Source organism: Babylonia areolata, chromosome 24, assembly GCF_041734735.1.
Source record: "Babylonia areolata isolate BAREFJ2019XMU chromosome 24, ASM4173473v1, whole genome shotgun sequence".
NCBI classification, from domain to species: Eukaryota; Metazoa; Mollusca; class Gastropoda; order Neogastropoda; family Buccinidae; genus Babylonia; species Babylonia areolata.
This window is the reverse complement of record NC_134899.1, coordinates 5,043,649-5,069,675: the sequence shown is the minus strand read 5'-3', so window position 1 is coordinate 5,069,675 and position 26,027 is coordinate 5,043,649. Positions and strand designations below refer to the sequence as shown.

General features: G+C 41.3%; 1 protein-coding gene across 2 annotated transcripts in view; it reads left to right on the top strand.

Moving 5' to 3' along the window:
* Nucleotides 1-26,027, top strand: part of LOC143298775 (uncharacterized) — a 58,451-nt gene that overhangs the window by 1,734 nt on the left and 30,690 nt on the right. Inside the window, exons 3-20 of one of the 2 annotated variants that reach the window (XM_076611727.1) lie at nucleotides 195-255; nucleotides 814-855; nucleotides 2,667-2,722; nucleotides 3,124-3,207; nucleotides 3,631-3,698; nucleotides 4,263-4,349; nucleotides 5,308-5,362; nucleotides 6,574-6,617; nucleotides 7,648-7,728; nucleotides 9,814-9,889; nucleotides 10,657-10,741; nucleotides 12,444-12,546; nucleotides 14,572-14,650; nucleotides 15,590-15,658; nucleotides 19,387-19,437; nucleotides 21,323-21,394; nucleotides 22,899-22,973; nucleotides 24,941-25,058. In XM_076611727.1, coding sequence (XP_076467842.1) covers nucleotides 195-255; nucleotides 814-855; nucleotides 2,667-2,722; nucleotides 3,124-3,207; nucleotides 3,631-3,698; nucleotides 4,263-4,349; nucleotides 5,308-5,362; nucleotides 6,574-6,617; nucleotides 7,648-7,728; nucleotides 9,814-9,889; nucleotides 10,657-10,741; nucleotides 12,444-12,546; nucleotides 14,572-14,650; nucleotides 15,590-15,658; nucleotides 19,387-19,437; nucleotides 21,323-21,394; nucleotides 22,899-22,973; nucleotides 24,941-25,058 — 1,306 coding nt within the window. The remainder of the gene's footprint in view (nucleotides 1-194; nucleotides 256-813; nucleotides 856-2,666; nucleotides 2,723-3,123; nucleotides 3,208-3,630; nucleotides 3,699-4,262; nucleotides 4,350-5,307; nucleotides 5,363-6,573; nucleotides 6,618-7,647; nucleotides 7,729-9,813; nucleotides 9,890-10,656; nucleotides 10,742-12,443; nucleotides 12,547-14,571; nucleotides 14,651-15,589; nucleotides 15,659-19,386; nucleotides 19,438-21,322; nucleotides 21,395-22,898; nucleotides 22,974-24,940; nucleotides 25,059-26,027) is intronic. The other variant, XM_076611728.1, reaches the window with a different exon arrangement.

Below are 26,027 nucleotides of genomic sequence, written 5' to 3'. Positions count from 1 at the left end.
TGTGAGTGTGAGGATAGACATGACTATCTTTCTTTTTTTGTGATAGTTTTTTTGTTTGTTTGTTTGTTTTATTTGACTTTTATGGATTTTAATGTCTGAGAATTACGATTTTTGTATGTTTGAAATGTATACCATAACTGTATAAGTCATTTTGATGTTTGTCAACACATGGATTTATTTGCTTTAAACTCTAGGTGTCTGTGCTGGCTCAATTGAAGCATCCAAACATTGTGAGCTACATTGAATCATTTGAAGGTTTGTATCTAGAAAATTGTTAACAATGTAGTCAACAGCTATTGAATTATTTCAACATGTATACATAGTTCCAGGAAACTTATAAGATGTTGTGATCAGCAACTATCTAAATTGTATATGAACAGAATATTCTTCACAATATTGCAGTGTTTCAGCTTCATTTCTCTTGGACTGTCTTAGCCCGTTTTTTGAATTTTGTTTTATGTTTGTTCCTTTTTCAGTGTGTGTGTGTGTGTGTTGTGTGTGTGTGTGTGTGTGTGTGTGTGTGTGTGTGTGTGTGTGTGTGTGCACGTGCACACATGTGTATAATTAAAGTCCTTAAGGTGTGTGTGTGTGTGTGTGTGTGTGTGTGTGTGTTTGCGCATGTGCACGTGTGTGATTAAAGTCTTTAAGCTTTGATTTGTAAATGCAGCCATGTGAACATGACTGTTCTAATTCATTTTGCACACTTAAAAAATATGTTGAGTTAATTGTGTAGGCATAATCAAGTGTCAAACTGAGTTTTAAGCTTTATTATGGGCATGTCTTTTGTCTTTATTTTACTTTTGTTGTTTACAGAGGCTGGGACGCTGTATATTGTGATGAACTATTGCTCTGGGGGTGAGTGAATATGCTTTTTTTTATGGTAATAGTCATAACAACTTCTTTTTTGATGAGAAATATTTTTGATCAGTTTCTGTGAATATTTCCACAATTTTGGTCAATTTCAATGTTTTAGTCAGTCTGAAAACCAGACCTTTGACAGTTGTTGAAGAATATGAAGATACTCTGCTAAAGTTGTACATGTATTAACTCACTCGCTGCCATTGTCCGCATATGCGGACATCGTCAGAGAAAGCGTTGGATGCCAATGTCCGCATATGCGGACTTGGATTTTAAAAAGTCGTGCTGTCGGAGTGACGCGTCGAATGCGAAAATCAAAAGCAGATGTGATATCTTACGTCACCTCTGGTCAGCTTTTCATTCATACACGCTGCGTGTGTGTCGCGATAAGCTCAACCGCAGTTGATAACAAAGCATGCCCCCTGTCAGCTTTGTAAGTTGTTTGACAAGATGGCGTCACGGCAAAGTGTTCGACACGGTCGGAGAGGTGAAATGTTTCTCAGCGTCGAAGATGCTTTGGAAATGATCCAAACTGAAGGCTCTGATGTCGAAGGAGATCATGCTGATTCTTCGGACAGTGAATTTGAACCAGATCCCAATGAACTAGAAATAGATTCGGCCGCTGAAGAGAGTGTTTACAATGGAGAGGAAAGTGAGGAATATGTGCCAGCAGATGAGACAGACACAGAGGACGAAACCACTGAGGAAACGGACGATTTTGCAAGTGTTTTCACCAGTGATTGGACTGACAATTTTTCCTTTTTCCCTCTTGCACTGGCATACCAGGTTTCTCAGCTGACTGGCCAGTCAACACCCAGCCGGTTGAGTTTTTTTCTTTGTTCTTTGATTTTCATTATGTAGAGACAATTTTTTTTTTTTTTGTATGTGTGAATTTCAACTTTCTTCACCACCTGTTCATACTTCATTGCATGCACTAGGTCTTCAGTTCCTCAAATAGTGTTAGAATGTGATGTGGAACATGTTGGTGTACCTTTCTGATGGGTGCAAAAATGCAAAAAAATACACAAAATATGGATACCGCGATCAACATCAAGATGGTGCGTAAATACTTTGATTTTTTGCACACATATGGAACAACATTCCTTGCATACATATACTAAATATCAATTGTCTAGGTATTTATTTGTTTTTTTTTACAATTTTTTTTCCATCCTATACAAACCCTGGGTTTTCAGGGATTGGCAAGGGCAAAAACTCTTGGCATGGAGTGAGTTAAGCTGTTAACATTCGCCATTTGTTTCTGAGCAAATACTTTGTTAAATGTTGAGCTTTTTTGTTGGTTGATTGAATATTTTTCATTGCCTGAGGCCAGTACAATGTAAAACCAATTGTGTAAAAATAAGGCAACCATAGGTCTGAAAATTTGAAGCGGCATCCAGAGTTTATTATCTTATCACTGAGTTGTTTTAAAAAAAAATCATCTGATGCAAATCTGTCTGTGGTCACAGTTTGTCCACAATACCTAGTACAAAACAGTGTTATGAAGCTTTTGGCAATTTCAACTCTATTGCGAATCAACAAACATTTAGATTGTTTAAAGTATTTTGCTCACCAGTCAATTTGCCTCTGACAACACTTGGTGCTTGGTGATATTTGCTTCCAGTTCAGACACTTTCATTATCAGGCACTGTTTCAGCACAGCTTTGTCAAAATATGAGTGGAAGTGATTGATGAGTTATGAATGCTAATTCAAAACTTGAATACATGAAAGACCAAATCAAGACAAAGAAAAAATGTCTTGATATGGTAAGCGTTTCATGAGATAAAAAAAAACATTATCTTTTCAGGTGATCTGTATGGAAGAATTAATAATCAGCATGGACGCCTGTTCACTGAAGACCAGGTAAATGTTAAAACATACAGACAAATATTTTTGTTGGTTGTCTATTAGCTGAACTTTCTAACACTAAGATAAAGAAGTTAATCAATGCACTCTTTCATTGATCTGTTCCTAGTTTGTAGTGATGTGAAGAAACCCTTTCTTTTATTATTCCTTTCTTCATTAATTAATTAGTTAATTAAATCATTTATTCATTCATTCAGTCATTCGTTTATTTATTATCTTTTGAAATACAATGGACATATTCTACCTAGGATTTGCTTGAAGCTTACTAATTAATCTGAATGTTAGTCCTGTTTGGTTTTAGAATGCCAGAAGAATTCTGTGTGAATGTCAAGTATGAATAGGCAATTTATCTTTGTTAGCAGGTTGAATGCCTCAAATAATTTTTTTCTTTGTTTCAGGTCCTGAACTGGTTTGTTCAGATCTGCCTGGCAATGAAACACATTCATGACCGGAAGATTCTACACAGGGATATAAAATCTCAGGTATGGAACACAGCTGTTTGTATATGTGGTTTTACATATTTGAGTAAAGCAAAACCATACTTTGAAAAAACCAAACACACACACAAAAATACACACACAAAAAAACAACAACAAGAAGAAAACAAAAAAGCCTGCCCCAAAACCCAACAACAAACACAAACATAATAGATGTTTTTATAGTGATGAGTTACCCAGCTGAGTAATTTTGGTCTTGGGATAATAATTGACTGTCTTCTTTGAAAGAAAAGTACCCGGGCAACCACTAGAACTAGTAGAGGGTTTGGGGAAGGGGGTGGGGGAGATTGAACCATGTGGCAGCGATATTCTCACTACTTTGCAGGGTGTGTGACTCACCAGACTACCACACATGATTCATATCGTACACGACTAACCTGGACCGGTTCCTGTGTTGCTGTGTTTCAGAACATTTTTCTGAGTTCATCTGGGGTCGTTCAGCTTGGGGACTTTGGCATCGCCAAAGTGTTGAACAAGTGAGTGAGGCTGCAGTAGTTCACTTTGCATTCAGCAAGCTTGTTCACAACTTCTCAGCTTTGCTTTCTGCAAAGCTAGAGACAGGCGTCAAATCAAATCATATTGCTGTGAAAGGGCCATTTAAGGACTGAAGAGAAACAGATCTACATAAATGTAAAGAGATAGATAAGGAAGGAAAGAAAGGAAAAGAAAGAAACAGAAGAGAATGCAAAAGTAGAGCATACATTATCTAACTGATTAGAATAAGCTAGTGAAGAAGCTAGTGTAGAACTAAGTGAATTAGTACTTACTAAATAGGGGAGAGATAGGAAGAGATGGGTTGGTGTTGGGTGGAGAGAGGTTCCTTTCTATTCTTAGTTCAGACCAGAGCGTTAATTAAGTGTAGACTGATTTTTATTCTGACAGAGACCAAGAAAAGTAGGGGTATGGGAGAAGTATAACTTAACACACAGTCAGATTTTATGTATTTGTGAAGGCAGAGGATGTGTTGTGATTGTGCATTGTCATCATTTTTTATTTTATTTTATAACACACACCTTGTGACTTTTTTTTTTTTCCTTTAGCACTGTGGAACTGGCCAGAACGTGTATAGGAACGCCTTACTATCTCTCTCCAGAGATAGTTGAAAACAAACCCTACAACAATAAGAGGTAAAAATAGGCAGGATACTTGCAGACACTCACACACACACACACACATGCATGTATACACGTATGCACGCTCACACACACACACACTCACACACGCACAAACACACACACACGCACACACACAAACACACACACACATACACTTGCACACACACACACACACACACACACACACACACACACACACACACAGCTGACTAATTAAGGGATGGAGTAACTGACCTAATGGGACCTGAACTAGACTGGACTTAACTATTGGTGACTGTTTTACCGGCTGAGCAGAAACGATTTGATGTTGTTCTTTGGTGAAAATTTTCCACCACCTTGCCATCAAAGCCATTGCCTCTCAATCAGGCATTTCACAACATTGTTACAAAATCATTTCACACACATTGAATATCATAAAACTGTCAGTGTACACTAAACTGATTGACATTACAATAATACAAGGGGAATTTGAATATACTGATTTAAAAAAAAAAAAAAAAAGCAAGCAAAATAGCAAAGAGAGCACAAAGTGAAAATGAATTGTAGAAACAATAACAAAGAATACCACCTCAAAAAAAAAAAAAAATAAAAAAAAAGAAAAGAGGTTGCATTTAGAGTTCCAACATGGCTTTAATCTTATTTCATTTTTATTTTTTTTTTAAAGAAGATGAAATTTATTTGTGTCTTATCTTTTATACTTAAGCATAGAATATTGAATTCAGTGTGTAGGAAATGATGGATTCAGAATGCAGCTGATCACTGAAGCATGATGACATGGTACATGCACAAGGATTGTTTTCTGATCCTTCCATCCCTCAATAATGATAAAAATTGGTTTTACCTGCATAATCCTTGATCACTGTGTCTGCTTACTTTGAAAAAAAAAAAAAAAAAAAAAATTGGTATGTCTTTAATTTTGACTTTTCAAACAAAATTATTATAAAAAAAAAAATTGTTCTCCTATTTTTAGTGACATCTGGTCCCTGGGTTGTGTGCTGTATGAACTGACAACCCTGAAACATGCAGTGAGTACTGTGCTTGTGATGTACTCTTCTCTCTTTCTCTTTGTTTTTATAATGGATATGTTGGTGTTTTCTTCTTTCTTTTCTCTCTTTTGGGGTGGTGGTAGGTCGGGTGGTGGTGGGGCGGCGGTCCTCCAATCTTCTCCTCCCCCACATCCTCCTCCTTTTTTTTTTTTGCAATGGTTTCTCCATGCTTCTATGTTTTTTCCCATTTTCTTTCTTTTGTTTTCTCTTTGTGTGTTGTGTGTGTGTGTGTGTGTGTGTGTGTGTGTGTGTGTGTGTGTTAGCATTTAAGGAGGAAGGAGGCAAAATTATTAAACCTCGCTTATCTGCCAAAACGTTGTCATTGAGTGTGAGTTTGATTCATGCTTTTGCCATTTCTCCCAAGTTTGACTGGAAAGTCAAACTGAGCATCTAGTGATTTGGACAAGACAGTAAACTGAGATCCCTTATGCAGCACGTGCACACATCTGGTACACTGAAAAGATTCTGTGGTAACAAAAGTGTTGTCCTCTGGCAAAATTCTGTAAAAGAAATCTACTCTCATAGGTATACATTTTTTACCCATTCTTTTATGTTTAAAGAGTGCTTGTAAACATAGGTATAGGTTTTTCATGCTTTTGTGTGTGTGGTTCCTGGGCTAAGTGTCTCTTCCACTCCACTTCCTTTCAATCACAGTGTGTGTGTGTGTGTGTGTGTGTGTGTGTGTGTGTGTGTGTGTGATGATGATGATGCATTGATTATTTTATTTGGGAGCAGAGCAGATGAAAGGCATATCTTTTTTTTTAAAATTTGATTTACTGATTTGAAGTATATTGTTGAAAATGTGTGTGTTTGTGTTTTGAATTTAAATTTATTTTTTTAGTGTCGAAGTGGATTTTGCTACAGAATTTTGCAAGGGACAAACATTTTATTGTTGTGGGTTCTTTTACATGTGCTTTGCGCATGGTGGACACAGGACCTATATTCATTGTCACATCCAAATGACTAGCACCCAGACCACCACTCGAGGTCTGGTGGACAGAGGAGTAAAAATATCAGTCCACATATAGGAATCAAACCTGTACACTCTCGCTTCTAAGTTGGGCACATTACCACGAGGTCAGCACTCTGCTGATTGAGTTGTCTTATTATGTAGACAGTTATACATTGAAAGCTGACACCACGTGTGTGTTGACTATGATGTTATGATAAAAAGAGATGTTTTGTTTCAGTTTGAGGCAGGGAACATGAAAAACCTGGTCCTGAAAATCATCAGGTAATGCTTCTCGGTGCGAGTATGTGTGTGTGTGTGTTTGAGGAGTTGGGTTAGTACGAATGCACATGGATGCATGCACATACTTATTCATGCATGTATGCCCACAAATATGCAAGCATGTATGCACACACATGCACACACACAGCAAACCACATCAAAATGGAAAACACACTGAGAAAACACCAGTTCAGTTGTGTTATGGAATCCTTGCATTATAAAACCAGCAGCACAGTGCTGTTTCCTAGGTGCAGTTTTAGATAGGAACAAGCAACCAGAAGCACACACCCTTGCTTTATATGAAAACAGTGATTTCGAAATAATGTCTTTCAAATGGCTGCCAGAAACTTTGTTTCACTGCAGTACTGGTGTTGATGAATCAGAAACTGTCATGAACTCTTTTGAAAGATCCTTGACAGTCCCCTTCAACCCCCCCACTTCCAATCATGATTAATCATGAATAAATATATATCTGTTAATAATTACGATGTAATAATTAATTGCAATGTTTTTAAAAGCGAATATGTGAAATGCTTTTATTTGAGAACATATGTTTATTACTCTTGTTTAATCAAGTAATCCGCGTGTGTGGGGTGGGTGGGGGGTGGGTGGGTGCGGGTGTGCGCTGATTATCTGGTTGCGGTTTTCCGCAACGTATCTTTATTCTTATCTTATCTATTATAATCAATGTGCAGTATAGTAGGCTATGTTTATAATTATATTCAAATAATGTTTCTTAATTCTTTCTGTTTTTACATTAAGAATTCTAGTTATTACCTGCAGTGTGTGGATGTATGTATGAAACGGTGTATGTGATATTTTTTACATTTGTATCTTCGTGATATTCGTAAAAGCTGTTGTTGACTTTTACAGTTATGGTCCCCATGTTGTTTACTTGTCTATGTTGTGATAATGCACCTGACCAAATTTCTCCAGTTGGAGATAATAAAGTTATTTTTATCTTATCTTATGTCTTGTATCTTCGAAAGCTTCACCAACTGTTTTTTTTTGTTTGTTTTTTTTTCTTTTCCAGGGGCTCATACCCTCCCATTTCTCCCCAGTATAGCTACGACCTCAGAGGTCTGATAGCTCAGCTGTTCAAGAGAGCTCCCAGGTAAGTCATGATCTTTTACATCTGGCACAGCTTTCTCGTACTTGATCAGCACAATGGCTGGATTTTTTTCTGTATCTGTTGGCATATGTTTTTACTCCAGGGCCAGTGGTATGAGCAAAAGGTGGAGGAAATGCCAGTAGCAACTAGTGCTTGTGGGATTCTCAACCCAGCCAGACAGAATAGTACTACTACTAATAATGATAATGATGATGATGATGATTATACTGCTAATAATGAGGATACTACTACTTATTGATGATAATAATGGATACTTACATAGCGTACTGCCCAGAAATCTGCTGTAGTTGCTTTACAAAACACATGGTTTTATACATAACACATTACAGCAATGTTACATATACACACGAAAATGTGACTAAGAAACTATACACACACACACCAGCACAATGCATACATACATATAAACATACACATAATCAAACACACTACATGCATAGGAGTGTATACTGTTTGGATAGACCTGTCACAAGGAAACTTTGAGGCCGGATTTGAAAGAGGTGAGGGAGTCGGAATGTCAGAAGTAATAAGGAGTCTGTTCCATGTCTTTGGGTCTTGAAAAGCAAATGATCTGTCACTGTAGGTCTTAGTTCTGGTGTGAGGTATCCTGAGAAATTGAGCATCAGGAAAGCGGAGCTGGCAAGACAGGCTATAGATAGGGAGGAATTCAGAAAGATACTTTGGTCCAGACCCATCGACTGCAGACAGTGTCAGTGGATAGCTTGTTGTCTATTCAATCAACAGACAGTGTCAGTGGATAGCTTGTTGTCTGTTCAGTCAACAGTGTCAGTGGATAGCTTGTTGTCTGTTCAGTCAACAGTGTCAGTGGATAGCTTGTTGTCTATTCAGTCAACTGACAGTGGCAGTGGATAGCTTGTTGTCTATTCAGTCAACAGACAGTGTCAGTGGATAGCTTGTTGTCTGTTCAGTCAACAGACAGTGGCAGTGGATAGCTTGTTGTCTGTTCAGTCAACAGTGTCAGTGGATAGCTTGTTGTCTGTTCAGTCAACAGACAGTGTCAGTGGATAGCTTGTCTGTTCAGTCAGCAAACAGTGTCAGTGGATAGCTTGTTGTCTGTTCAGTCAACAGACAGCGTCAGTGGATACCTTGTTGTCTATTCAGTCAACAGTGTCAGTGGATAGCTTGTTGTCTGTTCAGTCAACAGTGTCAGTGGATAGCTTGTTGTCTGTTCAGTCAACAGACAGTGTCAGTGGATAGCTTGTTGTCTGTTCAGTCAACAGACAGTGTCAGTGGATAGCTTGTTGTCTGTTCAGTCAACAGACAGTGTCAGTGGATAGCTTGTTGTCTGTTCAGTCAACAGTGTCAGTGGATAGCTTGTCTTTTCAGTCAACAGACAGTGGCAGTGGATAGCTTGTTGTCTGTTCAGTCAACAGACAGTGTCAGTGGATAGCTTCTTGTCTGTTCAGTAAACAAACAGTGTCAGTGGATAGCTTGTTGTCTGTTCAGTCAACAGACAGTGTCAGTGGATAGCTTGTTGTCTATTCAGTCAACAGTGTCAGTGGATAGCTTGTTGTCTGTTCAGGCAACAGTGTCAGTGGATAGCTTGTTGTCTGTTCAGTCAACAGACAGTGTCAGTGGATAGCTTGTTGTCTATTCAGTCAACAGACAGTGTCAGTGGATAGCTTGTTGTCTGTTCAGTCAACAGACAGTGTCAGTGGATAGCTTGTTGTCTGTTCAGTCAACAGACAGTGTCAGTGGATAGCTTGTTGTCTGTTCAGTCAACAGACAGTGTCAGTGGATAGCTTGTTGTCTGTTCAGTCAACAGTGTCAGTGGATAGCTTGTTGTCTGTTCAGTCAACAGACAGTGTCAGTGGATAGCTTGTCTATTCAATCAGAAACAGGCAATCAGTGTAGAGACTGAAGGATCCAATTGCTTATTGTCTTTGTGATAAGAAATTTGCAGACATAGAAAAATAAACAAATAGTCTGTGCCATTAATGTTTTTATGTTTATGTTTGTTGTTAATTTGATGAAATATGAATGGTTTATCTTGTGAATGCAGAATATGCATTTAAAAATAAATTTTTCTTTTCTGCTTGTCCTCAGAGACCGACCTTCCATAAACGTAATTTTGAAAAAGAACTTCATCATGGAGCGAGTGCGGAAACTAATGTCTGCTGAGGTATGATTAAAGTGTGTGTGTTGTCTGTTATATGTACATTAAACTATGCGAACGTGGCGATAACCTTGAGATGGCCTTAGTGGTCGGCGAGGCTCTAAGCACCATAATTTGATTTGATTTGTATGTTAAACTTATGTCTACTTAGGTATTGTTACAGTGTGTGTGTTGTCTGTAATGGGTATATGTACATTTTAATGTCATTTGAGATATAAGTGTTTAAAGTATGCAGCTTATCTGTTCTATATCCACGTGTAGTGCAGGTTTGATTTACACATACGTTACTGGCTTACCAAACTGACAAATCAGTAATGTTTGAAGTGTGTGTTACCTGTTTGATGTACCTGTATGTTATCAGTTGGGCATCTGCATTGCATATTAACTAAATTGAAAAGTTTGTGATATCAATTCATTGTTGTGTATTTATCAGTTTGATATATATATATATATATATATATATATATATATATATATATATATATATATATATATATATATATATATATAATAAAAGTAACTTATTTACCAGATCTGGAAATCCTTTAAGTCAGTGGTTGACAGGTTTAAATTTGGTTATGAGATCTTTCTGTGTGTGTGTGTGTGTGTGTGTGTGTGTGTGTGTGCTTTGTATGTTGTATTTGCTTGAGAAAAACAACAACAAAACAGCCACTGTGGTGCAAGGTCACCATCACAGACTGAATCTGTGGCCCTTGCTTTTTTCTCAGGCTTTAAGTGTTTGATGGGCGATGTTTCTGTGTCCATGTGTGCAGCAATTACAGGACGAGTTCAGCCACACAGTGATGCACGGCGCCAAACTGGCCAAGGCTCTGCCTCCTGCACCTCGCCCTTCCTCAGGTAATGCACTTCTCTGCCTCTTGCACCCCGCCCTTCCTCAGGTAACACACTGCTCTACCTCCTGCACTCAGCCCTTCCTCAGGTAACACACTGCTGTCTCCTGCACCCTGCCCTTCCTCAGGTAACACACTGCTGTCTCCTGCACCCTGCCCTTCCTCAGGTAACACACTGCTGTCTCCTGCACCCCGCCCTTCCTCAGGTAACACTTCTCTGCCTCCTGCACCCCGCCCTTCCTCAGGTAACACACTGCTCAGTCTCCTGCACCCCGCCCTTCCTCAGGTAACACACTGCTGTCTCCTGCACCCCGCCCTTCCTCAGGTAACACACTGCTGTCTCCAGCACCCCGCCCTTCCTCAGGTAACACACTGCTGTCTCCTGCACCCCGCCCTTCCTCAGGTAACACACTGCTGTCTCCTGCACCCCACCCTTCCTCAGGTAACACACTGCTGTCTCCTGCACCCCACCCTTCCTCAGGTAACACACTGCTGTCTCCTGCACCCCGCCCTTCCTCAGGTGACACACTGCTGTCTCCTGCACCCCGCCCTTCCTCAGGTAACACACTGCTCTGCCTCCTGCACCCCGCCCTTCCTCAGGTAACACACTGCTGTCTCCTGCACCCCACCCTTCCTCAGGTAACACACTGCTGTCTCCTGCACCCCGCCCTTCCTCAGGTGACACTGCTCTCGGGTGTGGGCAGACTTTGGGCTGGGGGATGGTTCAGTAAAAGGAACGAGAAGCAGATGAGTTGAGAGAGACAGGTATCAGTGGGAACATGCACATGTATACATGCATGCATATGCAACACTCATATGTAGACACATATGCAAACATGCTCACACACACACACACACACACACACACACACACACACACACACGCACAGACACATACAGTCTCTCTTTCTGTCTCTCTGTCTATCACGGTCTACCTATCTATCTGTCTGTCTGTCTGTCTGTCTGTATCTCTCTCTCTCTCTCCAGACTCTGGGCGGTGAGAGTTACTGCAACAGACAGTGTGAGAGATAAGCTTCATTCTTTTCCTGCAGTCCCCTCTCCTCCCCCCTCCGGTTCTTTTGTCAGTTCTTCATTTTTTTTTTTATGACGTGTCCCATGCACCCCTCACCCTCACACCCCCGTATGATACCTCACGTCAGAAGTAAGACCTATGGACACAGATCGTTTTCTTTTCAGTTGCCAAAGACGTGGAACAAGCTCCCTGATAACCTCCGTCATTCTGATTCCCTCGCATCTTTTAAATCTCGTCTCAAAACTCACCTTTTCCCTCAGCAATAAGTTCAATTGTGGCAGGTCCACTTCCTTTGCGTTAGCTGTGCTTGACTATGTGTGTATACATATGTATGTGTACATAACTACATGCATGTATATGAATGTGTATTGTGTGTGCATGTGTTTATGTAAGTTTGTGCCTGCCTATGTGTGCGTATGTGTTAGGGTAGCTGTTTGATACACATGTATGTTGAAATGTATGTATGCAGTGTGTATGTGTGTGTGCGTGTGTGTGTGTGCGTGTGTGTGTGTGTGTGTATGTGTGTAACATAGATACAATGTTTTATGTTAACAAAAGCGTTTTTGTAAAGCACCTAGAGCAGATTTCTGGATAGTGTGCTATATAAGTATCCATTATTATTATTATTATTATTATTATTATTCTCTATTTTTACCTTTTTCTTCCTGTTCTTCAGCCCCCAAGAAGTCGGTCACCCCAAGGCCGGGCTCTGCAGGGAGAGGTCGCTACAACCCGGCCAGTGTGTACGGTGTCCCCATCGGTCGTAAAAGCCAGAACAGGTGGGATGGAGGGGGATCGGCCAAGGGGCATTGTAAGGGGAGAGGAGAGAGGTGTGATGGAGGGAGAGTGGGGCTGGGGGGAGGTTAGAGAAAAGAAGAGGGGGCAAGCGGTGGGGGTGGGGGTGGGGGGGGCTGTCTGTGTGCATTGTCATATTTTCTGTGTGTGTATGGGGGTTGAGGTGGGCGGTGTGTGTGTGTGTGTGTGTGTGTGTGTCGTTCCAAAGGAAGGGGAGAGAGGTGGGACAGAGTGCGCAGGAGGTGGTGGTGGGGTAGTAGAGAATAGAACAGGTGGGTTTAAGGGATGAGGGGGGCAGTCTGAGTGCATTGTCACGTTTCTCTGTGTGTGTTAGGAGAGAGAGGTGTGTTTTGTGTGTTTTGAGTTATGTTGCATTGTTTCTAAACAGTATTTCTTGCAAGTTTGTACCATTGATACTGTGTGCCACTGATACTCCTTTTTCATATTCCTTTACCTTATTTATGGTGCATGTGTTGTTAAATACGCTTGTAGCTGCTTTAAAATTATGCATCATTATTATCATTTGTAGTATTTTTGACTCAGTTGTGTAAACAAAGTGAGTCTATGTTTTAACCCGGTGTTCGGTTGTCTCTCTCTCTCTCTCTCTGTGTGTGTGTGTGTGTGTGTGTGTTCATGGTAAACTTTAACATTGACATTTTCTCTGCAAATACTTTGTCAGTTGACACCAAATTAGGCATCAAAATAGGAAAAATTCAGTTCTTTCCAGTCATCTTGTTTAAAACAATATTGCACCTCTGGGATGGGCACACACAAAAAGCCTAATTATATGCAAACTGCATTTACTGTTATATTTATATTTTTTTGTATTCTCTAAACTTGGCACTTTGATCTGATATTCAACCCAACAGTAAGAGCAGTCATTATTATCATTTATTGTTCAAACAGGAACTTCTTTTGCTAAGCAGGGAAGTTTTATTTATTTTGCAAACGTTTTCGTGCAGATAGTAAAAAAGGGAAATTACTCTGTAATTAATGATAGGGGACTTAATTTGCTTTAAACTGATCTTTCTCATCTCAAACATTACATTTTGAAATTATACTCAGTACATAAAAAGCTTGGATTTTTTTAAAGTGTATCACAAGTGAGTCTTGAAGGCCTTGCCTCTCTTGTTATTATTGATATTACATTTGTGACTACCTGTGTCTGTCACTTATATTGTATGGTTGCTTCATGACTGAAATAAGGTCATTTTAAACTGACCTTGCAGGCTTTTGTCCAGCATTTAATATATTCAACAGGTTTGTAATATCAACCCAGAAATTATGCCATGCAAAGCCACCTTGAGCAAGGTTTGCCATTCATGAAAGAGAAAACTGTCAGATTTGATAGAAGCAAGAATGGTGACTAAAAGAATGAAAACAAGAAGAAGAAATTATCAGATGAAAATTATTTTTAAAAAAAGGTTAAAGATCCTTTAGCCTTTTATGGCTATGGGGGCAATTCATTCATATCCACTTGATCCATATCCACTGTGTCTAGGGCTCGGCATAGGAAGGTGGGACAGTGATTTCATATCCACTGTGTCTAGAGCTTGGCATGGGAAGGTGGGGCAGTGATTTCATATCCACTGTGTCTAGGGCTTGGCACAGGAAGGTGGGGCAGTGAATTCATATCCACTGTGTCTAGGGCTTGGCACAGGAAGGTGGGCCAGTGAATTCATATCCACTGTGTCTAGAGCTCGGCATGGGAAGGTGGGGCAGTGATTTCATATCCACTGTGTCTGAAGCTCAGCATAGGAAGGCAGGGCCCATTCCTCTCCTTTCACTGTAGTAACAAAATTAGGAACCCATTCACAACTGAGTGGAGTGATGAAAATAGAATAAAATGCCTTCCCCAGGGACAGAACAACAGGCTGAAGCAGGGACTTGAACCCAGATTGCTTGTGAACACTGGATCAGAAGTACAATACCTAAATGATTCTGCCACCGTGGCTCCTGATAATGGTTAATTGATACCAAAACATTCACAGAGAATTGTGGTCTTCCAGGTCGTCGGGTGACCAGAAGAAGAGAGGGGGAGGAGCAGCAGGGGGAGTTAACCGGCCTGTTCCAGTTCCAGGACAGCAGGTAACGTACACACTTGTGTGTGGCATGGCCTCGGGTGGCTAGCCTGTTTTCAGGTCTGCTTTGGGTTCCTGGCTTCTGGAATAATTGTGTGGCTGGCTGTTTTGTAAGGCTTTTGAAGCTGGCTTTTATGCTGAATGTATTCATGAGTGTGTGTGTGTGTGTGTGTGTGTGTGATGATGTTGTTTTGCTGTTGCATTGGATGGACGGAGTGGGTGACGGGGTGGGGGGTTGAGAGAAGGTGTGGAGGATAGGAAGGTTGAAGGAGGAAGGAGAAAGGTGAGATGGCAGTGGGAGTGATATTCGTTGGTTTGTTTCTGGGTGTTTGATTTTTTTTGGTTTTTGTTTTTTCTCATTGTTAAGTTGTCTCAGCCTGTCAGATTTGAGTCAGAGTGAGTGAGAGAGTTAGAGAGAAAGGAGAGTGAGTGAGTGAGTGGGTTAGAGAGAGAGAGAGAGAGAGAGAGAGAGAGAGAGGAGTGTTAGGTGAGAGAGAGTGAGTGTGAGTGAATGAGTGTGCGTATGTGTTTGTGTGCAACAGACAGAGAGAGAATGAGAGAATAGGAATGATTCTAAGAATATAAATGCTTCAGTATACAATGACAAAAAAAGAAATTGAGAGAAAGAGAAAGGACCAAGACAAAGTGGTGGAGAACAAGAAAAACCTGAGAATGTCTATGAGTGCATCTCTGTATATTATGGCAAAGAAATGATAAACAAAATACGCATCTCAGATGATGTAGCCTTTTTTTTTTATAAAGATGATAAAATGTAGGGAAAATTTCTATAATGTGGCATGCACATTATATCATATTTTATGAGCTTGTATTTCATTATTTGACTGATCTCCTGTTGTGGGGGGTGAAAAAAGGCTTGATGCTTCTAGCTTGTGTGTCTGAACGTTACAAGTCAGTGGACGTGTGCGTTATGTGGTGTGCTTACCAGGACTGGGAGCAGAAAAAGAAAGAAATGGTTGACAGAGAGCAGAAGCGCCGAGAGGAATGCAAGAAAAAGGTACCGTTTGCTGTAGTTTGTTGACTCAGCCTCTCACACATCAGGGTAGGTATGTGTAACTGCGAACAGCGTGTGATTGTGAACGATTCGTATACCACCCCACTTAGAAGCTTTCTTAACGGTTGCATTTTACAATTTAACGTCTGCTTCGACCTTTTCCTAATACCTTAATGAATATCCATTTCAAAGAACCAGTCAAACATCAGCTATTTCTGACTATTTCCGTGCTATTTCTTCACTTCGTGCACCACTGCCGACCAAGGTTACAAACGAACTCTCAAAATCCTAAAATCAAGGGAAGCAAGTTGTAGGACTTGAACTTTGACACAGATTAAAATAGTTTGATTTGATTGGATGTATTGAACGCCCATTACCAGTGCTGGGGGACTTTAAGAAAGCATATTGGTGACAGATCAGAACGTCAGTTTTAAAAGGAATCTGCAAAATATTGTTGTTTGCAATTAGACCATAGGATATTTTGACGTGAGTCTATTTGCCAATGATGCTGTACAGTTACTGAGCACTCTCAAAAGAGTGTGTTTTTGTGCGATGTGGGGTGTGTGTGTTTAAACGTCTGTGTGTGTGTGTGTGTGCATGTGTGATGAAAACCAACAATATAACAGTCTAGTGGGATGTTCCAATAATATGAGTTAAAGACCTGCTTCTCTTTTAATTGTCTACATATACCCAAAGCCATCGTTCGCAGTTACACTTGCCCGTTCGCATTTACCCTCAGGCACCCTTCCTATTTCAGACGTTGACAAAACATTGAAAAGAATGAGCAGACAAACTTTTCCTGGTGCAACCAGTCAGAGAAAGCCTTCAAAAACAAAATAACTACGTTTGACTGTCATACGACATATTATCTTTACAATACACACGTTGAGCTGGTTGCTTCGACTGGATCGTTCGCAATTACCCATACCTACCCTGCAACACACCTCTCCACTCGAGGCGCAAAGCTCCGCCCCTCTGGAGGCCTGACAAAAGAAGAGAAAAATCAGTTCTGGGTTCAGCTGATTGTAGGTCGGCCACGCGCTTTTATCCATATTTTGCAGTCTTTTAGTCCTTACATTTTTCTAACCTTGTTACAAGACCGTCATTGTTCTCGGGAGATAATGCTGGTCAGATTTGCACTGATCAGAACAACAAAATTGGTCACCTAGTTATAACTGTCAGTTGCCTTGCATTTTTTCTGCCATGCGCAAGCCTTCCTTGTACTTCCCTCTCAGCCAGGCCAGAAACTGAGAAAGCCGTCCAGGTCTCGCTAAGCTGAGTCAGCATGGGCCATGTTTATGTGATGGCATGTGACTGGCTGAACTGTGCATGTGTAGGGGTGAGGATGACTGGCAGAGTGGAGAGGTCTGTTGCAACTGAAACGCTGTCTTGTCTTGGTGGCTGGCTTTTTTTTTTTTTTTTTCAAATGGTGTAAGTTTTGTCTTTTTGTCTGCTTTGGTATGTGAATGCATGATTTGATGTTTGCTTGTGGCATTTTCTCTGTGTGTGAATGAGATTCTTTATCATGTTTCATTGTTTCTTTCTTTGTTCTCATTGTTTCTTTTGTCTACTGTCACACTGAAACAGATTGCAGTTTTCTTTGCTGTGTGTGTGTGGGGAGGGTGGGGAAGGTGGGGGCGTGAGGGTGGGGTGGTGGTGGTGGTGGTGGTATGTGAATGGTTGAGAACACAAGGAAACAGTTGGACAGGGAACAAGACGGAGATGCCAGAAAACCCATAGATTGTACTGTACCTTGCTATACTCACTTTTCATTTTAGCATGTAATAGTTTTTTTTTTTTTTTAATTAATAGAAGCCAGATATTTTAGAAACTTTTAAACAAAGGGTAAAGTTAATATCAGATACGGAACTGGTAAGCAGGATATTTCTAAAGCATTAAGAAACAAAGGTTTAACAGCATGTACTTTTAAGCTGATTTGAAATGTACCAAGGAACAGATGTTGAAACTCTTGCTGAAGGGTTTCAGGCCTTGCCTCCGGAGAGGCAAGTTGCAAAACACATCCACAAGTCGTCTGAATGGCCAGTGCTCTCCCTTGCTGCCTGGCATTCAGGGCAAGAAAATTCAGGTGGAACACGTTGGCTGTCTTGAACTGCCTGGTTTATCAACTGCACACGCACGCACACACACATACACACAGCCACACACATGCACACACACACACACACACACACATGCACACACATCCCCCCACACACATGCACCCACCCACACATGCACACTAACACACGCATGCACACACCCACACATGCGCACTCACACATGCTCGCACTCACACACACACACATGCTTGCACACACACACGCTTGCGCATGCACACACACTTGTGTGCGTGCACACAAACACACACACACACACACACACACACACACACACACACACACACACAGATGTATGAAAAAAACGAGGCTGTAAGTATAAGGAATGCTTTTTTGTTCTTTCTTTTTTCAGTTTTATTATTTCTCTTTTCTTTTCTGTTATTTCCTATTTTGTTAATTAAATGAACAGTCTGTTTGATAATGGAAACATAAGTTATCAGAAAGGATTGGAAAGGAGTAGGCTAAATCAATTCAGAGCACAGCATTGTTATTCCCTCTTGTCTCAGCCACATCTCCTCTCTCTCACCAACTCAATTTCTGTCTTTCTCATCCTTTCTCTGTTTCTGTTTTCATCTCTGTGCCCGTATCATGCACTTGCAGACACATACATGTTTTTCAGTTTAATACTTCCATTGTGATGGGATGCAAAGTTGGACAAAAGGTGACAGAAGACGGAAGGACAGGATAGTAAAGACACTTTATTGTTGGTGTTTGGGTATAAAGACATTCTGCCATCCACAGTCACTGGCAGTCTGGGTCGTTGACTGTTTTTTAACATTCTGTATCTGTTGTTTCTCTTGTTAAAATCAAAATCAGCGACTTCCCTTTCATAAAGTCCATGAGATGATTGAATTGTACTTCTTTGTTCATCTCAAATGTTTGTCTTTTGGTTCCTCCCTCCATCTGTCCTCTTTCACAGAACTCACCACATGACACCTCCCTCCCCCTGATCCCAGCTCTCTTACCTTTTTATTATCATTTTTGTTTTTATGGTAACGTTCAAGTATGAAAAATGATACTTTAATCAGATGTTTACAGTCACCGGTATGTGTGACGGGACATTAAGCAGAATTCCTTTCTTGCACTCTGTGATTTGTGATATCATTCCATGTTGATGAAAAAGCACACGCTGCTTGCTTACTGTCCCAGCACGTTTTTACTTTTGTCAGACTGTGTCATGTTTTTTTCAGTGGCCAGTTTCTTTCCCTTGTTATCTTTATCCTTCTGTTCGTGTCTGCACCTTCCGCATGTTAGTGTGTGTGTATGCATGGTGTGTGTGTGTGCATGTGTGTGTGCGTGTGTGTGCAGGGGGTGGGGGTGGGTATTTTTTCTCCCATTTTACTTTGTTTTGTTTTTTCCTTTACTCTCACATTTTTTCTCCCTCAGTTTGTGCATATGCTCAGGTGTTTGGCTTTGATATTTTTGCCTCAGCACTGAATTTTTGGTTACCCTGGTGGTGGTGTGTTGGTAACTGAGGTGTGTTGTTGGATACTGAGGTGTGTTGTTGGTTACTGAGGTGTGTTGTTGGTTTCTAAGGTGTGTTGTTGGTTTCTAAGGTGTGTTTTTGGTGACGGAGGTGTGTTGTTGGTGACGGAGGTGTGTTGTTGCTTGCAGCTTGATGACCAGATGGCTCGCAGGCATCAGAACTTGGTGGAAAAACAAAAGGTACTAATCTGATTTGTCAGCCTGTCTGTCTGTTGGTTTGTTTCTTTGCTTCACTGTGCTGTTAAACATATCCTTCAGGTCTACACACTGTTCTTGAGATTAACATGCTGTGTGGCAAAATATCCACAAATTGGGCATGGTTGTTTTGGGTTTGGGGGTTTAACTTTCTATGTATTTTATTAACACGCTGTAATATTTTGGGCAGCATGAAGACTCATTAACCCGCTTGACAATCAAGAACCTTTTTTTGGGTTTACTAACATCTATGTTGTAGAGATAAGATTCTTGGCAGACAGGTGTGAGCAGAACCTCCTTCAGTGTGAGAGGGAACTGGATACTCCAGTCTCACTTCTGAGGATGCTGATGATAAAGATCTGTATGGAACCCTCCCTGTGTCATGAGGGGAAAGTTGTTTTGACTGATCACATTTCAGACTACCTGTCTGTTTTCTGGTGTGGGGGGCAGTGGGTAGATATCACATGGTTCTGATGATTCCACATCCAGACACAACAACAACAAAAAGAAGAGCAAAACGTGGCTGTGAGGATGAGTGAATGTCCAAAGTTTCACAAGGCCAGATAGAATGATTTCCAAACTTGTCCCGACTGATATGAATCAAACCCTGCTGGATGTTCCAGTGAGGGCCATCCCTCTCCAGCGTTGTCAGCATGGTGGTTATTCCCTCCAAGCTGAAGTCAATGGTGTGTACCGAATTGACATCTTCATGACTATGCCACTATGACTTATCAGGGTTTTTTTTATATGCAACAGCAGATTTGGTGTAGTGTGTATGGATCAGTCTGTATGTTTTGACACCCCCTTGAAACTGAAACTGCAGGTGTGATGGAAATTTTCTAACTATCTGGTTCTTTTCTTACTATACTATTTTTTTTCCTATGCAGGGTTTAATAGATAGGAACAGATGGAAAGAGATTATTGTCTGCTTTAATTTGTTCAATTTAGGCGATGAGTCGTGGAATTGTAACAGCGCTGTTTCCTGTCATCAGCTAAATGTTGAAACAGTCCTTGTCTGTTGTAGGAACAATGGAGGGTGGTTGTGTTGTTTAAAAAAAAAAGAAAAGAAAGAAAAACAGACAAAAGAAAGAAATCTGTCTAGAAATAGGATTTATACAACTCAAACATTGCCTGATACACCCATATATATAAATGTCCCATAACCTGTATGGCCATCATGGCAGTGGATTCATATCCACCGTGTCTAGGGCTTAGCACAGGAAGGCAGTGGATTCATATCCACTGTGTGAAGGGCTTAGCACAGGATGGCAGTGGATTCATATCTACTGTGTGAAGGGCTCAGCACAGGATGGCAGTGAATTCATATCCACTGTGTCCAGGGCTCAGCACAGGATGGCAGTGAATTCATATCCAGTGTGTCCAGGGCTCAGCACAGGATGGCAGTGAATTCATATCCAGTGTGTCCAGGGCTCAGCACAGGAAGGCAGTGAATTCATATCCACTGTGTCCAGGGCTCAGCACAGGATGGCAGTGAATTCATATCCACTGTGTCCAGGGCTCAGCACAGGATGGCAGTGAATTCATATCCACTGTGTCCAGGACTCGGCACAGGAAGACAGTCCTCTCTTTCCACTGTTTTAACCTTCCCCAACTGAAGTCAGGTACCCATTCACCAATCAGAGGAAAGCCTTTTCCAGGGACACAACGCTGTGCCGAAATGTGGCCTCGAACCCCGATCACTGGTGAACAACACTGGATCAGAAGTCCAACAGTTTATAAACTTGTCGAATGATTGCTTTGGATGCCTTTGAAAACCATTGCATTGATATGTGGTAGACAGCAGCACAATATATTGCACAGGACTACATGCACACACGCACAAGCCTGTTATTTATTTATACTGATACAGATGGATCGTATCAACAAAGCCAGGGAGGATGGGTGGAAAAATCTGCTTGGCTCCTCAGACGACAAGAGTGAGGTAGGTTTGAAGCTCCTTCACACAACCTTTTCTGACACACACGTGTGAATAATGTGAGTCCATATAATCACCAAGTCATCCCCTTCACAATGATTTGCTGAGCAGGTGAGAGGTCTAAAGGTCAAGGTCATCACTTGGTAAAAATTATGTAAGATGAGGCCTATATTAAGCCCTTTTCAAGTTAATAGAAAAGGCATAATAGAGCCCACATCTTATATTCAGTTATCATTAACAATGTGAGTCGATATATTCACCTCTCTTTACGTTAACTTGCTGAGCAGGTGAGAGGTTAAAGATCAAGGTCATCACTTGGTAAAAATACATTAAAGACTTAATAGAGCCCATGTCTTACACCCAGTTTTCGTCAAACTTTACAAGATGACTGGTCATGGTGAATGGTGACAGCATGATCTCTGTCATAATTTAATCAGGGGTTAAAGGTCAAGGTCAAAATATGGCACATTGACAGAAAAATCTTGTTGGAACAAGAGAGATATGATCTTCCATGTGGTCTTCAAACTTTGTACAATGTTTAGTTGTGGAACAGAATCCAGAGTTGAGATCAGAGGTCAAAATTGAGGGGAAAAAAAAATATATATATATCTGCTTTTCATCAAACCTGGTACAGTGCTTGGTTATGGCCAAAACATAAACCCATATCAAAGTCAGCATCAGGGTTCAAAGGTCAAGGTGCTTGATTAAAGGTTTCACTTGCAAAATGACATGCTTTACAGTATTCTTTTTTTTTTCCTTCTATTTTTATGTTTGAGATTAAGTGGATATCACATGTGAGTCTTAAAGGCTTGCCTCTCTTGTTGAAGCAAATGAAACTGGCAAAGAAAGGGAGATTTTGCAGTATTCCTGCTTGCTGTCTGAAGGAGTAGAAGGAGGGTGGGGGTGTATTTGACTTTTGATATAAGTTTTTCTCCGTTTAGAAAGAGAGGAAGAGGTGGGGAAAAGGAGTGGAGTTTGTGTGTGTGTGTGTGTGTGTGTGTGTGTGTGTGTGTGTGTGTGTGTGTGTGTAAGAGATGCAGAGTTTGACAATAAGACATGGCTTTAAATTTTTTTTTTATTAATGCATATAAAGGCCATTGACCGTGATGAAGGGGTACGATGCACAAAATAGCACAGTAGTTGCACAAATCATGAAGTTGACATGGATTGGAATTATAATACCTAATGCAAATGAATTTACTTATATCTTTCAGAGGTTTCTTTGTGTGTGAAAGAGAGATTGTTATGTTGACAAATTTCTCACAATGCTTTTTTTTTTTGTGTGTGTGTGTGAAGAAGAGAGAAACAGTGTATTTTTTAAGTTGAGAGACTGGAGTTTGTGTGTGTATGTGTATGATTAGCTTTAGTGAGTGTGACCGACCTTCTTCATGAAGTTTGTGTTGTCTTTTCCGCACTTTGATTCAGCTTGTTATGTTTTGCTTTTATAACTTTAAAGTTATACAAAGATGTATTTTATTGTATTGTGTTGCATTTGTATTCTCTGTGTCAGGCCAGACCACAAACTCCAAAGAACGCGGGTGATGCGCGACCATTGCCAGTTCCACGACAGAAGCCTGCTGGACAGGTTGATATTCTGTTTGTTTTAGAACTGATTCATAAATCATTTCAATTCTTGTTGCTCAGAACTTACTTTTAGAGCCTTTGTTTTTGTTTTGGGACTGGTTTATAAGGTCTTTCATATCTTTTTATTCGGAACTTATTTGTATAGCCGTTGTTTTTGTTGTTCTTGTAGATGTCTGGTTTAGTTTTTTTCTAGTGGATGTTTGACTTTTTTTTCTTGCACACATTGGACTTTGTTTTTTTCTTGCAGATGTCAGACTTTTTTTTCTTTTTGTAGATGGTGATCTGCTTTTGTGGATGGATTGCGTTTTAATAGCTCCTAGCTCAGTTTCAGATTCTCAAGGAGGCATCACTGTGTTCAGACAAATCCATGTACACACAAAACCACATCTGCTAGGCAGATGCCCAACTGGCAGCATGACCCAACATGCATAGTCAGTCCTTGAGTGCATGCTTATATTTTTGGGTACAGAGTGGATTTCTTCTAGGAATTTTGCCAGAGGGCAACTGTTTTGTTGCTGTGGGTTCTTTTTCAGTGCACAAGTGTGTACTGCACATGGGACCTTGGTTTATCGTCTGATCCGAATGGCTAAGCACTTAGTTTGATTTTTCCAGTCAAACTTGGGAGAAAGGGAGACAGCGGGAATCAAACCCAGTCCCTCATGGATGCTATATTGGCAGATGAGTGTCTTAACCATTCTGCCACCTTCCACCTTGAAACCCCAGTAAGGTGGAGGATTTTGGTATCTGCATCATCCCCTCTGATCCCTGATGTCTGTCACAGAAAAGGAGATGAAATGAGATGTGATGAGACAGGTGCAATAGCCGAATGGTTAAAGCATTGGACTTTAAATCTGAGGGTCTGAGGGTCCCCGGTTCGAATCTCAGTAACGGTGCCTGGTGGGTAAAGGGTGGAGATTTTTCCGATCTCCTAGGTCAGCATATGTGCAGACCTGCTAGTGCCTGAACCGACTTCGTGTGTATACGCAAGCAGAAGATCAGATACGCATGTTAAAGATCCTTTAGTCCATGTCAGCGTTCGGTGGGTTATGGAAACAAGAACATACCCAGCAGGCACACCCCCGAGAATGGAGTATGGCTGCCTACATGGCGGGGTAAAAACGGTCATGCACGTAAAACCCCACTTGTGTGCATACGAGTGAACGTGGGAGTTGCAGCCCACGAACGAAGAAGAAGAAGATGTGATGAGATGAGCTCAGCAAAGGTTGTCTCCTTTGCTGTAGGCTGGGTTCTTTGTGAGAGTATTGTTGAATGAAAACACTGGCAGCAGATGATAATGAAAGAACTTCAGGAAAAACATGGTACTTTGTGTGACATTTGGCTAAAACAGAAATAAACTTGCTTACTGCCTAGTAAGTTCTCTAGCGTGTAGGGCAGCAACTAAGAACTAACACTCTTGTGTGTTTTGGGCCAGTCTCACTCTTGATGCCCATCACACACAGTGGTGTTTCTTTCTACTGTTGCCGTTTCCATGATAAAGGTTTTAGGGGATGGGGTTGTTAGCCCTGAGACAAGTGAATCACACTTTGTCTGGCCTCTACCCTTTGACCTGTCTGGCTTGGGTGGCCGAACCAGGAGCATAAGCTCCCACCAGGATTGCTCTAGGGTTTCCTAAGGCATGTATACCTCCCTACCCCCAGGCCCCCCACCACAACAACAAGGTTGCAAACATTCAGGTACCTGTTTACAGGTGGTCAAAGTAAGGAATGAAAATAACAGATGGTTTCAAAAACTTCAGAAGAAAAAAAGGATAGTTGTGTACTCACATTAGGGAACAGACTTTGGTTGTAACATGAAACAGCCTGTTAGGTTCATGTTAGGTTTCATTGATACATGTGTTGCGTGGATATATCTAAGCTGATCATACACTGGGCTGTTTCAGTCGAACGGTCATGTGATACATGTGTAGCATGGGTGTAACTACTCTGATGGCACACTGGACTGTTTCAGTCGAACGGAGACAACCGTGGTGCCAGGGACCCAGGGAACTACGAGGAGCACTACGCCTACCTGGAGAAACTGAAGGCCCAGAAGCTGGAAAGGGAGAAGGCACTGGACCAAAAGAAAGGTAACACAGGGGGAGGGCACTGGACCAAAAGAAAGGTAACATAGGGAGAGGGCACTGGACCAAAAGAAAGGTACCATAGGGAGAGAGGGCACTGGACCAAAAGAAAGGTACCATAGGGAGAGGGCCCAGGACCAATAGAAAGGTACCATAGGGAGAGGACACTGGACCAAAAGAAAGGTAACATAGGGATAGGGAGAGGGCACTGGACCAAAAGAAAGGTACCATATGGAGAGGGCCCAGGACCAAAAGAAAGGTACCATAGGGAGAGGACACTGGACCAAAAGAAAGGTAACATAGGGATAGGGAGAGGGCACTGGACCAAAAGAAAGGTACCACAGGGAGAAAGCCCAGGACCAAAAGAAAGGTAACAGGGAGAGGGCACTGGACCAAAAGAAAGGTAACATAGGGAGAGGGCACTGGACCAAAAGAAAGGTACCATAGGGAGAGGGCACTGGACCAAAAGAAAGGTAACATAGGGAGAGGGCACTGGACCAAAAGAAAGGTACCACAGGGAGAAAGCCCAGGACCAAAAGAAAGGTAACAGGGAGAGGGCCCTGGACCAAAAGAAAGGTAACAGGGAGAGGGCACTGGACCAAAAGAAAGATAACAGGGAGAGGGCCCTGGACCAAAAGAAAGGTAACATAGGGAGAGGGCACTGGACCAAAAGAAAGGTAACATAGGGAGAGGGCCCTGGACCAAAAGAAAGGTAACATAGGGAGAGGGCACTGGACCAAAAGAAAGGTAACAGGGATAGGGCACTGGACCAAAAGAAAGGTAACAGGGAGAGGGCACTGGACCAAAAGAAAGGTAACATAGGGAGAGGGCACTGGACCAAAAGAAAGGTAACAGGGAGAGGGCACTGGACCAAAAGAAAGGTACCATAGGGATAGGGAGAGGGCACTGGACCAAAAGAAAGGTAACAGGGAGAGGGCACTGGACCAAAAGAAAGGTACCATAGGGAGAGGGCAC